The sequence below is a fragment of the Crocodylus siamensis genome, chromosome 2 (genome assembly GCF_052110815.1).
Source record: "Crocodylus siamensis isolate JL-2025a chromosome 2, ASM5211081v1, whole genome shotgun sequence".
In the NCBI taxonomy this organism is placed as follows: domain Eukaryota; kingdom Metazoa; phylum Chordata; order Crocodylia; family Crocodylidae; genus Crocodylus; species Crocodylus siamensis.
In genome coordinates this window covers 115,799,962-115,811,024 of record NC_143396.1, presented here as the reverse complement: position 1 = coordinate 115,811,024, position 11,063 = coordinate 115,799,962, and the positions used below count along the sequence as shown (strand labels likewise).

Sequence of the window (11,063 nt, the reverse complement as noted above, 5' to 3'; positions counted from 1 at the left end):
AGAACAAAATCCCGGACATTTGTTCATATTTCAAAAAGTCATCTGGACAGAGATCAGAGGACCCAAAAAGAATACATGTCCAGAAAAACCCAGACATACGGTAGCCCTACGCTAAATAGTAATAGTGCAGAGTAATAGTGCTCACGTTTCCAAGAATACCGCTCCAACAGATCCAGGTTCTAACTCTGCAGTCTCCTAGAGCCAAACATATAGGATCATAGGAAAGTAGTACTGGAAGGAACCTGCCAAGGTCATCTAGTCCAGCCCCTTGCCCAAGGCAGGATCATTCCTAGCTAAACCATCCCAGCCAGGTGTCTGTCTAACCTGCTCTTGGAAATGTCCAAGGATGGAGATTCCACAATTTCTCTAGGTAGCCTGTCTCAATACTTAACCACCCTCATAGTCAGAAATTTCCTTCTAATCTCCAACCCAAATTTCCCCTGCTGCAGCTTGGGGTTCTGAACTAATAGCCCTGTGTTTTGCATGTAACTCCACAAACAAGAGGGAACAAAACGTTCTCTAGGCCAACAGTTGATATATCTCATCCTACCAAAATTGTTATGAAAATGGAGAATTTTGTCATTGTAATGTATAGGCTCAGCTATATGCATGTTGACCTTTTGCAGGCAGCTCAACAGCTAAATTCTTAAACAAGCTATGCCCATCCCTGACTATCAGGTACCCCGATGGGTTCATTCTTCTGATGGTATCAGGGCTTCCAATTCTTTCTGCATGATATTCTTGAACCAGTAGATGGAGCTGTTAGACACTTTGGACAAAAATACCTACAGATAAAGGGAGCTGCAGAAACCAGCAAAAAAAAATTGGCAAAGAAAGTCTTTGAGCATGCCCAGAAAGGAGAAAGACTGGGAGAATTAAGGAAAAAATATTCTGCAATAGATGCTCTTCCAAAAGACGCGTGTCTTTGCCAACTATAGGTAGGCAAGTTTCTTTGGGCAGATATGATATCTTTTATTAGACCAACTAAATACCCGGGGAAAAGTTCTTTGCAAGCTTTGGGGCACAAACACCCTTCACCAGGCATTGCGAGACTCTGCTGCTCTTCTGTGTTCTCCATGGTGGAAAAGAAGCTAAGGTAAACAAGACATTTGCCAGCTATACATTCATGACTAACTCACTCACATGTAGCTGTGTACCTGCCTAGCCAGAGGGCAGCCTCCTCCTCCCAGCTCAGCGTGGAGGTGCTTCCATGTACACACCACATGTGCAGTTGAATTGCAAACTGGGTATGTATCAAAAATGGCAGTTAGGTCACTGGGTAGCTGCCATTTAGGCATGTAAAGTTTCATGGAATTAGAATGGGCTCAGAAAGGAGCTGAAAGGATCACATGATACCTGGAAAAACCTTCCCTGAAGTGAGAAACTGTGCCCAATATGCAGTTTTTTTAAAGACAAGAGAGTAAAAGGGATCTTGATAATGTTATATAAACATCTACACAGGAAGGGGGTTTCTGGTATAAGGGGATATTTGATATAGCATGTTCTTACGTTCTTCTAGCTTGTAAGAGGAAAGCAAAGGTTCAAGCTGCGGTGGGTAAAAGCAGTGGTTAGAACACTGAAATTGCAAGTGAATTGCAGTTGTTTGACAGTAACGGGAACTAACCATTGGAACTGCTTTGCCCCAAGGATTGCAGCAGCAGCATCATGATCTGCATCAGTCCTGCTTGTTTTTCTGAAATAAATGTTGTAGCTTAATCATCAGTCCTACAGCTCAAGAGCGTTCACTTCTGTGGCCAGGGAAAAGTAATTCTCCACTGCAGGATCTATTAGGCAATACCTGCGTTATGCCAGAGGTCAGACTGGATGATTACGGTGGTTCCTTTTGTGTTTTAGAATCACCATACATCACAAATTACCACCACATAGTTCAACCATATTCCTTCTCTGTCCATTTAGCCTGCCACCCCTCATCTCAGACAAACACTAAGGCTGACACTGAGAGATCTGAATAGAAACATCAAGGCAAACTGCTATCTATCCCTGGCAATCAGGCCAGAAGAAGCTCCAAGACCAGAAGAAGCTCTGCCTATCCTTATATGTATATTCCTGCAGCAGATGTACAGTGGTGAAAAAGTTTGTATCGTGGTCAAAAGAGTTTCGCCTGTTCTTTCATCTCATAGTTAGTATGGTTTCAGTGAAAGACACCATGAAAAAAAGGACATGAATACAGAAAGAACACAGAAGATGAAATTTCATCTGAATTCAACCAAAGTATAGATTATAGTAGAAGTAGATCTAATGTGATTAGTTCTACTACTAATTCCATCTGTTACAGCAGAATATAAGCAGAGAGAGGTAGTTAACCACATTACTCTGAAGTCAGGCAGAAGGCAGGGTACAGATGCACCTTATAGACTAATTGAATCAGAGATGCATAAGCTTTTGTGAGCTTCACAATGAAGTTAATCTATTCATTTAGTCTATTACGTGCATTTCTACTCTGCCTTCTTCAGTAAAATATAAACTACAGATGTATATGGGGCATTTATAATAGTTCTGTTATTTAAAATGTAATGAGTGTCTTTGATGTACCAGAGGGAGGGTTTTTTACTTCATAGCTTATTTGAAAAAACACAGTCTGTAAATTTGCAACAAAAGCTTGAAATCCTATTAATGTCTTTGACTTCTTAAACATTAACTATATTATCAAACTCACAATCTTTGTGGCTACGTACACAAAAACTTCTGGAAAGTATGTGTATGTAAAAGCCTCAGGAACTTAAGAGCTTGGGGGTTTTTTTAAAGTTTTTTTTAAATTAATTATACAATCTCTTAATATGCAGTACACAGAGCAACAAGCAGCATGCAACAACATACACCTTGCAGCAATGAAAACAAATCACAACTTCAGTGTCAGTGCAGAAACAATATTATTTACAAAATGGAAATAGTTTTTGCAGCACTTAAACATGCTACATATCTAAACAGGTATCAATCTATAGTGCAAATACACCTGTTTTCTATTTATTTAATATTGGCAAGACTGGAAATGGCTGTTTTTACATCAGGGATGAGTGACCAATAATTTGGTGTTTGCTTGGGGGGTCTGTATGCATACAGTTGTCATGTATAATATAATTCTTCCACTATTTTTCTGGTTTGTCTTGGACTACCATCTTAGGCTTGATTCTTAACCCCTTTTAAAGATTCTCTTGGCTTCAACTCCTTCATATACATAAGTCTGTAAAGTTGAACGAAAAAAAAGAGTTGTTATCAGTGGCTTCTTCCTCTAAGATTTATTTCACAGATCCCACATTATTATCTATCACAGCATTACAATATTAGGGTGCACTCCTGTTGCTACTTCAACAGTAACCCCAGCTCACTCATATGAGTAGTTCCACCAAAATCAAATAGAAAGACTGAAGGTTGGAACTGTGTTTTTCCCCCCCTTTTTAAAAAATCTTTCAACCTGTATTAATTTATTCAAGTGAGGCAGGATCCTTAATGGAAATGGAAAAGTCATGTGACTTTTAAGAAATATGAGGCAAGTTTTCAGCTGTAATACACATTACTTGAAGGGAAAGTAACAGAACAGAGCAGAACATAAAAGTGCATGTGAAAATACACACTCATTAATGACAATGAACCACTGATATACTACAGTGATAGGTGTCTTATAGGGCACATCTACACATGTCACTATGGTGACGTTACTGCGCCGTTATATAGTACTTCCTATTGGAATCACAGCCCGTACTGAACTATACATACGATGCACGGTTATTTTTAGCAGCTAATTCGCTGTAGTGGTGTGCTATATCAGGGGAGCATGTTACTACGGTGATGTAGCTGCTGGTCACATATAAAGCCCGCTGATGCTATGTCACTGTAGCAATTGTTAAGGTGATGTAGCATCACATGTAGATGCGCCCATAAAGCACTAAACAGACACAGCCCTAGAATCCAGGTCTCTTTCAGAATGAGGTTGGATTCTGTGGGCTGCTATTTATACATATTACTTAGGACAGCGGTGCTCAGCCTTTGGCCAATGGGGTCATGCATTCTGGCCTGAGGGGCTCCCTGTGTATCCAGAAATTTGGTGGTAGAGGAATGGTGGCAGCATTAATTATCAGCTTTTATGGGGTCACTGCAGCTGGATCTGACACGTGGTGTCAAGCCAGAGCATGGGGTCTGGCCACAGTTGGATCTGGCCTGCAGGGCTGGGGCAGCAAGTAGGGTCAGTCTGTGGCCAGATCCAATGTACAGGCTCTGGCTGGCACACGGAGTCACGCTCTCTGGCTGACCCCACATGCTTCCCTACAATGAATCAGGCCAGCAGACCAACCTCACCTGAAGGATGCGGCAGAGCCTACACTACTTATCTGGCCTCAGGGGCTGGAGGGTTGAGCACCACTGACTTAGGACACATGCACTGAATTTAATCCACATGGGTAGGATAATATTTTAAAAAATGGCCATGTTTATTTAATCTGTAAATTTTGAAATTCCAGTGGATCTTAATTTAAAAATGGCAGATGTTGAACAAACCTGGGACATTTTTAGAACAAAAAAGATTTTACATGCATTTCTCATTTTTCAGCTAGTTTTAACACAGGTCTGAGTTTATTATAGTTTGATATTTTACATTAACCAGAAAAACCTCCAGTTGCTTTTTAACTCACCTGAACCAGTTCATCGCCTACTATTTCTCTGAATGCCTTCAGCTCTTTGTTATTATCCTTCCTGTTGAATTTTCCCACAAGCTTATTTCCTTCCATGTTCCAGGAACCCTACAATGTAAAAAAATATATATATCCAAGACAATTGTATTACTATTGACTCATACATATGGCAGGGCTGTTAAAATGCTGTTAAAAAGCATGAAAAGGAGTTAAAGCAATTTAATATTTTTGCATACTGTCAACAGTCCTGTAAAATGGAGATACACTGAAACTATTTTACTGACTTTCCAACTCCAAGAAATTTCCGGATTTCTTCTAATTTGAATACTTATTTGTATACATATATATATTAAATTGATAGAAGTTTTATTTCTTCTGAGATCAGGGTACTGGTAAAGTAACCAGCTTCCAGGGAACAAAATCCAGGACAGTCCCAAATACTACCGAGACTTCCAAAACCAGAAGTTGTTTACACCACTACCCATTGCAGCTGTAACAGCCGTGTTCACATGGTGCTGCACACAAACTAGCTCCCTAAATATTTTGGGAGTCCACCAATTTGAAACTATTTTTTTCAGATTTGAGCAAAAGTCTTTTTTTGTGGACTCGGTGGGAATTTTGAACCATAGCCCCCAAATTCAGGTTTGGTACAGAACATTTGGTATGATTTGTAGGTTTAGTATATATATTTAATTTAATGAATAGAATCATATGGCTGGAAGGGACCCCGAAGGAACGTTGGGTCCAGTAAAATACAAATAAGTCTGCCTCTTTCATTGACAGAGACAAGTGCAGCCTCTCTCGAATAACCACCCACCTTTCATTTCCCATTACATGGAGGGAAATACCCCAGTCACAAAGGATTTCCAGTGTTCAGTGTCAAGACTTTGACACTTCCCAGAAGCTGTGTAGCTGCTAAAAACAGCTGTAATATACTTTTATGGGCTCACACTATGGGTATATCCACAGTGAAGTCACTGCTCTGACAGTAGCTTAAGTAGCTATGCATGATCTAGCTTTAAACAAACCAGCTCAGGTACTGCTGGCAGTAACTCTGGTAGCACAGAGTTCAGTGCAGGCTCATTAGGTGCGTACCAAGCTTCTCAGGCAGGCTTTGTAGCTTATGCTAAACTCTGTGCAGTTGAGGTTATCCTGTTATCAGTACGAGCTGCAGTTACATCTTGACTGCAGGGTCAACATGACCTAAGTTAGACGGCACTGCTTATTTGGGAGGACTGGATTATTTTTATAGTGCAAATATAAACATTAAGTTGGAGGCCAAATTCTGCTCTCTGCTACATGAATACATGTACATACTTTACATAGATAGTCAAATTTTACATAAAATCAGAAAGCTAAATAAACCATTAATTCCAGAGATAACTTTAGTAAAAGTACAGGTCGAGAATACGAAAGTGAGCCTCTTACAGTAAGGTCAGTCCCATCAGCCAGGCTGTACTCAAATTCAACTCCCAACGTGAATACTATTTCTATGGAACGGAAAGTACTTGATTCTTTGATAGTGAATTTATTTCCGTCTTGCTGAATAGTGATTTTCAGGTTGTCATGAGCTCCTAACTTTCTCTTCATTACATTAACACCTAGAAAAACAATCAGAAAGAAACACATTAAATACATATCTATCCCATCAGGTCCAATAGGGGATGAATTTATTGTTAGTAAAGTTAGTGCAGGACTCCCTCAGACCAGAATAACTATGTTTTATCCCTTAACTTCCATTCATTTTGCAAAAGATTAAAGACTTCCACAGAGATAGGGCAGTGAAAAAATCAGTCCCTTTGTTGAACTATTCAGGCCTGTGGAATGTATTCTCTGTTTTACTGTGTCACTCATCTCCAGGTTTCTAATTTCTAGATTTTCTGCACTGTGTTTCTTTATGTGAACATTTCCCATGAGTTATAAAGGTCAAACTCATTCCAGACGTAAACAGATGTTACTCCCAGCAACTTCAGCAGGGTTCACACCCGGAGTGACTTGGAAACTATTTCTCTTTCTACAGCTATGAGACCAGTTGTTATTTTCTTTTTCCTAAGCTCTTAATTTCATCGCAAATCACAACATTTAAATAAAGTAACTGGAAATACATTTCAATGTATATAGTTATTTGGAAACGAGTCTCCTTTTTTGTAAACTGCAGAAGATGATTCCCCCTCCATCTTCACAGAGACTGAAACCAACCACCACTTGTAACAGGAGGCATTTTCAAAAGCAGCGTGCAAATTTGAAAGCCCAGTTTTAGGTGCATGTGTTACATCTCTTTACCGGTTGGCACATTATTGTGAAACTGTCTTTCAATGAGTTCCTCTGCAGTAATCTGCAATGTTCACCATCTAATCCTTAGGGAAACATCATATAGAATTTAATAGTGCTGAAATCAAGTGAAATTTACAGAAATTAAATAGGAATTTTGGAAATTACTTAAAAAACTGTAGCTTTTAAGATAAAATGTCTGCCTGTGTAATATTTAACGAAACTATAGACAGAAAATCATATCCTTGCTGTAGAATCCTATATAAAAGATATTGGGGTTTTGTTTTTTTAATTCTATAGGTTTTTTAGGTAAATTTAGGAAAGTAAGAGAATTCCCCATTTATGCCAAAGTAAACGTGGAATAATTCTGCTTGCATTGACAGAGTTACTTCGTATTTACTCCAGTGTACCTGAGATCCAAAACTTACCCTGGAAATTAGCTGTAGAGGGAAAAAGCTGACAAATTTGGAGGTGAATACATGGTAGGCAGAGAAGTTAAAAGGCAGTATTAGACAGTCAGCAAATGAGCAGGAACACTAAAAGGCAATTGAAAGGAGGACAAGGAGGGCATCGCCAGCATTCAACAATCACTCTTAAATAGTTGTACTTAGAATTATCCTTCTGTGACATAATAGAAAATAAAGCTTACCCATCACCTCCATGAACTTTTCATAGTTATCACTTCTGTCTACCTTCCAGGTACCATCAAATGCCATTTTTCTGATCAAAAAGGGAGATTTCTTGTGGTGCTTCTGCTCAACCTGAGATGTAGTTCAGATTTGCAACAGGAATATATATTCTGTTTTATCTTGAGAACAATTTACAGGATGATGTGGCTGGCTAAAGCTCAGATGGTCACATGACTTCCTCAAGGTCAAGTCATTGTAGCTTATTCAGGTGACCTATAAAGATCTCTCTCTGTTCCACCTCACCAAATCCCGCCTCCCAAAAGATGAAAATATCTGTACTGTTCTTTCTTTGGCATATAATAGTTACTAGATTCACTTATACATGACATTACAATGGTGGTTTAAATCAGCAAGCCAGTAAAGACAAGGATTTAGGGGCAAGTGTATTAAGAAAATGTATTACTGATATTAACCTTATGCTTCTGGGTGTGCCTTTATATACTGAAGAAAATAAACCAAATGTTTATTCAGGCAACCATACACAAACCTAAACTTAAATGCTAATATGGGTTGTGATGGGAAACTATTCTATATATGTATAACTAGCAAAGGGAAGAAGTAAGTAGAAAGAGCTATTTATTGAGTTCTTGAAAAATATTTATTTTGGAAACTACCTATTCATTTGTAGCCACCCCAAAGAACAAAAGGCTAGAGAAAGCACATACTAGATAAAGTAGATCACATCTGGAACATCTGCTGTTGAACTCATGTCACCTGGTTTCACAGCTGAATGTTGAAACATCTCCCTGTGTGGAGGCTGCAATAGATTTACTTCACTATGAATAATGACTACTATGGCAGCAGAGAAATAATCAATGGATTTTGTCAAATTCATGGTCTCCTGGTTTGTAGCTCAGGAAATAACAGGGTATTTTCTAGGAGAGGCTTTTTCAGTCGTACACATGCTCACAAGCCTGGTAATGCATGAAAGACATGACAAATGTGTGAGCATTATGAAATATTCGTGATAACTATCAGGTCTGAGTGTGCCTTTATGGGGTCAGGTTTAGAGAGAACTGATGGGGACCAGGAGGCGGCACAAAAACCCAGGAGGGATAGTGAGTGCTCTGTATACACGGAGACCCAGATATGCGTTCATAGCATATGAGTTGAATGTGATACATGAAAGGGTTTTGTAAAGACTAAGCTGAGATTATATAGGACGACAGCAATTTTTTGAGTCATACGCCACTGCTCAAGTGTTGGGTGCTGGCTAAGTGTTAGCTCCAGGAAGGTCTAACTCCATGATACCAGATTGAACTCTGGCTTCTACACAAGGTAATGGACTTCCCCCTACACACAGAATTGTAACAGTGCCACTTGTCATTGCAGGAGCTGACATTTTGCAAGCACTGCAGACTGCAGCTTGGACAGACAGGCTTCATTAAAAGTTTAATGTCAAATGAATCAAGAAAGCTATTAGGCCAGCCATACCAAAGGAAAACCCCAGTCAGTTTTACTTTGTAACCAGTGTCTGAATTCAGCTAACCTACCAGAGAAGAAAATACAGTTAACACAAATAACATCTCCTTCCCTTATTTCCTCTGACAAAGTAAAAAGAAAACAGTTTTGATGGGAGTAGGTAATAGAGAAATGCAAAGTTATGGGGCAGGCATACACTGTCCTAAATATAAGACATCATTTAGATCTCTATAGTAATTTTCACATGCAATTTACATAGCACTAGTGTAAAATGCCTCAATGCAAACTTTGAAAAAAAAACCCTTTTCCTTTTGATAGGAAAAGAAAAGATGCTTTTAGTAGTTAAAATATTAGACTTTAAAACTCATTTCCTGCACTGGGAATCCATCCTTTTGGCGTTTAGGACAAGATTGAGACAGTATATCTCACCCTAAAGGACTACACTATCTAAGGAAAAGATTTGGAATTAGCAGAGGGACAATTCCTTTCTTACCTTCCTTGTTCTAGAGACATAAATCTAGAACAGAGGTATTCAAAATGTGGGGCGCACCCCCCTGGGAGGGCATGAAGGAACATTAGGGGGGGTATAGACAAAAAATTTGGAAGAAGCTGGTACCTCTACAGCCTTGCCAGGGGGATGAGGGACAGGGAGACCTGGGCAGGTTCTGCCAGCAGGCTGCTGTGCCTCAGGGAGCCTGGGGTGGCAGGCATGCAACCTAGACCTGCAGTGGGGCCACGGCAGGATGCACTGGAGCCGTGGCAGGTGGAGCCCACGGACCCAAGTAGCTCCTAGAATGAGGGGTGCCCTGTGCCTGGCTGTGGTGTTCCTCTGGGGTGATGGGGGTAGGGGGGTGCAAATAAAATTGTAACTCAAAGGTGGGGCTCAGCTTAAAAAGTTTGAAAACTGCTGAGCTTGAAAGATGTAACAGAGCAGATTCCTCCCCCCAGATCAGTTCCGCTGTACTGCCTGGCTTGAGGTCAGGGGCTGTTATTACAAAACCTAATTGATCCTTGAATGATAACTTACTCCTCTTTGCAATAAGATGTTCTCATTTTCTTTTTTATTACATTATCATTTGTCTTTGACCTTTGAAGTTATCAATCTTCATATATTACATATAGTGTTTTATTGTTACAGATTCCTTGTGTCCGGTTATAGTTCATACTCATTTTATTGTTGGCTAACAAATTATTAACTTCATTTTCTCTGACATCATGATTCAACTATTACTAAATTTTGTTAAATTCAATAAAGAGAAAAATATGCAATTATTTTCTTCAATCTCAACTTCATCTGTATTGCAATGCTTAACATTTGAAGTACTTTTTATATGCAGAAAAGTAGAAGTTTATTCTTTTTCTAAATACCAGCAGAACTGAATATAGTCTTCCATGGAACCAGTGGAACATTTGGTTCACATGAGTTAGGATGAATATGAAGGCCAGGCTGGAGACAGACCATCAGCAGTTTGAGAATTTGGGGGTAGATGTCTACTTCCTGGATATGCCCTGCTCGCTCTCTCCCCTCTTTGAGAAAGCTGTTGCCTGGTTTCACAGTGTCCCAGGCTCCCACAGAAATGAACTGGGATCCTAAGAAGCTAAAATAAAGAATATTTGTTTTGCCTTTTATAGTGGATAAAGATGACTTCTTAGACCTAGCCCACCCCTTCCCCCCAAAAAAGCATTATTTAATTTTAATTTTATTTTACATCAGAGATATGTGTTAGTTTCTCACTTTTGATTTCCTACTGGAAGAATTAACAATATTCTGCAGGAGCTAAATATTAATGTCAGGCAGTGCTTCAGGATGAGGTGCAGCTAACTGGTGATTTTATTTTGGCTAGTGCCTGTTCAACTTCACATCACTGGGTGTTCAGCAGAATTTCTCAAAGCTACTCTGTCAAGTTTGTGTCAAAAATTCAAAAAGTTCAAAAGTTCTCTCTCCCAGAGATCTACTGGATAAAAAAAAGATTATTTCAGGATATGGTGAGCTTTCTGATAAAGATCTCTCACCATTTTCCTTTTTTTTTTTTGC

At 39.3% G+C, this 11,063-nt stretch overlaps 1 protein-coding gene across 1 annotated transcript; it reads right to left on the bottom strand.

Moving 5' to 3' along the window:
• Nucleotides 1–3,010: 3,010 nt before the first annotated feature.
• FABP2 (fatty acid binding protein 2) lies at nucleotides 3,011–7,677 on the bottom strand. Its single transcript, XM_090034735.1, has 4 exons — nucleotides 7,567–7,677; nucleotides 6,075–6,247; nucleotides 4,647–4,754; nucleotides 3,011–3,202 (listed from the first exon to the last, which is right to left on the bottom strand). The coding sequence occupies exons 1-4, from the start codon at nucleotides 7,631–7,633 to the stop codon at nucleotides 3,152–3,154; spliced, it is 399 nt and encodes a 132-aa protein (XP_089890861.1). The 5' UTR covers nucleotides 7,634–7,677; the 3' UTR covers nucleotides 3,011–3,151.
• Between the last annotated feature and the right edge of the window lie 3,386 nt (nucleotides 7,678–11,063).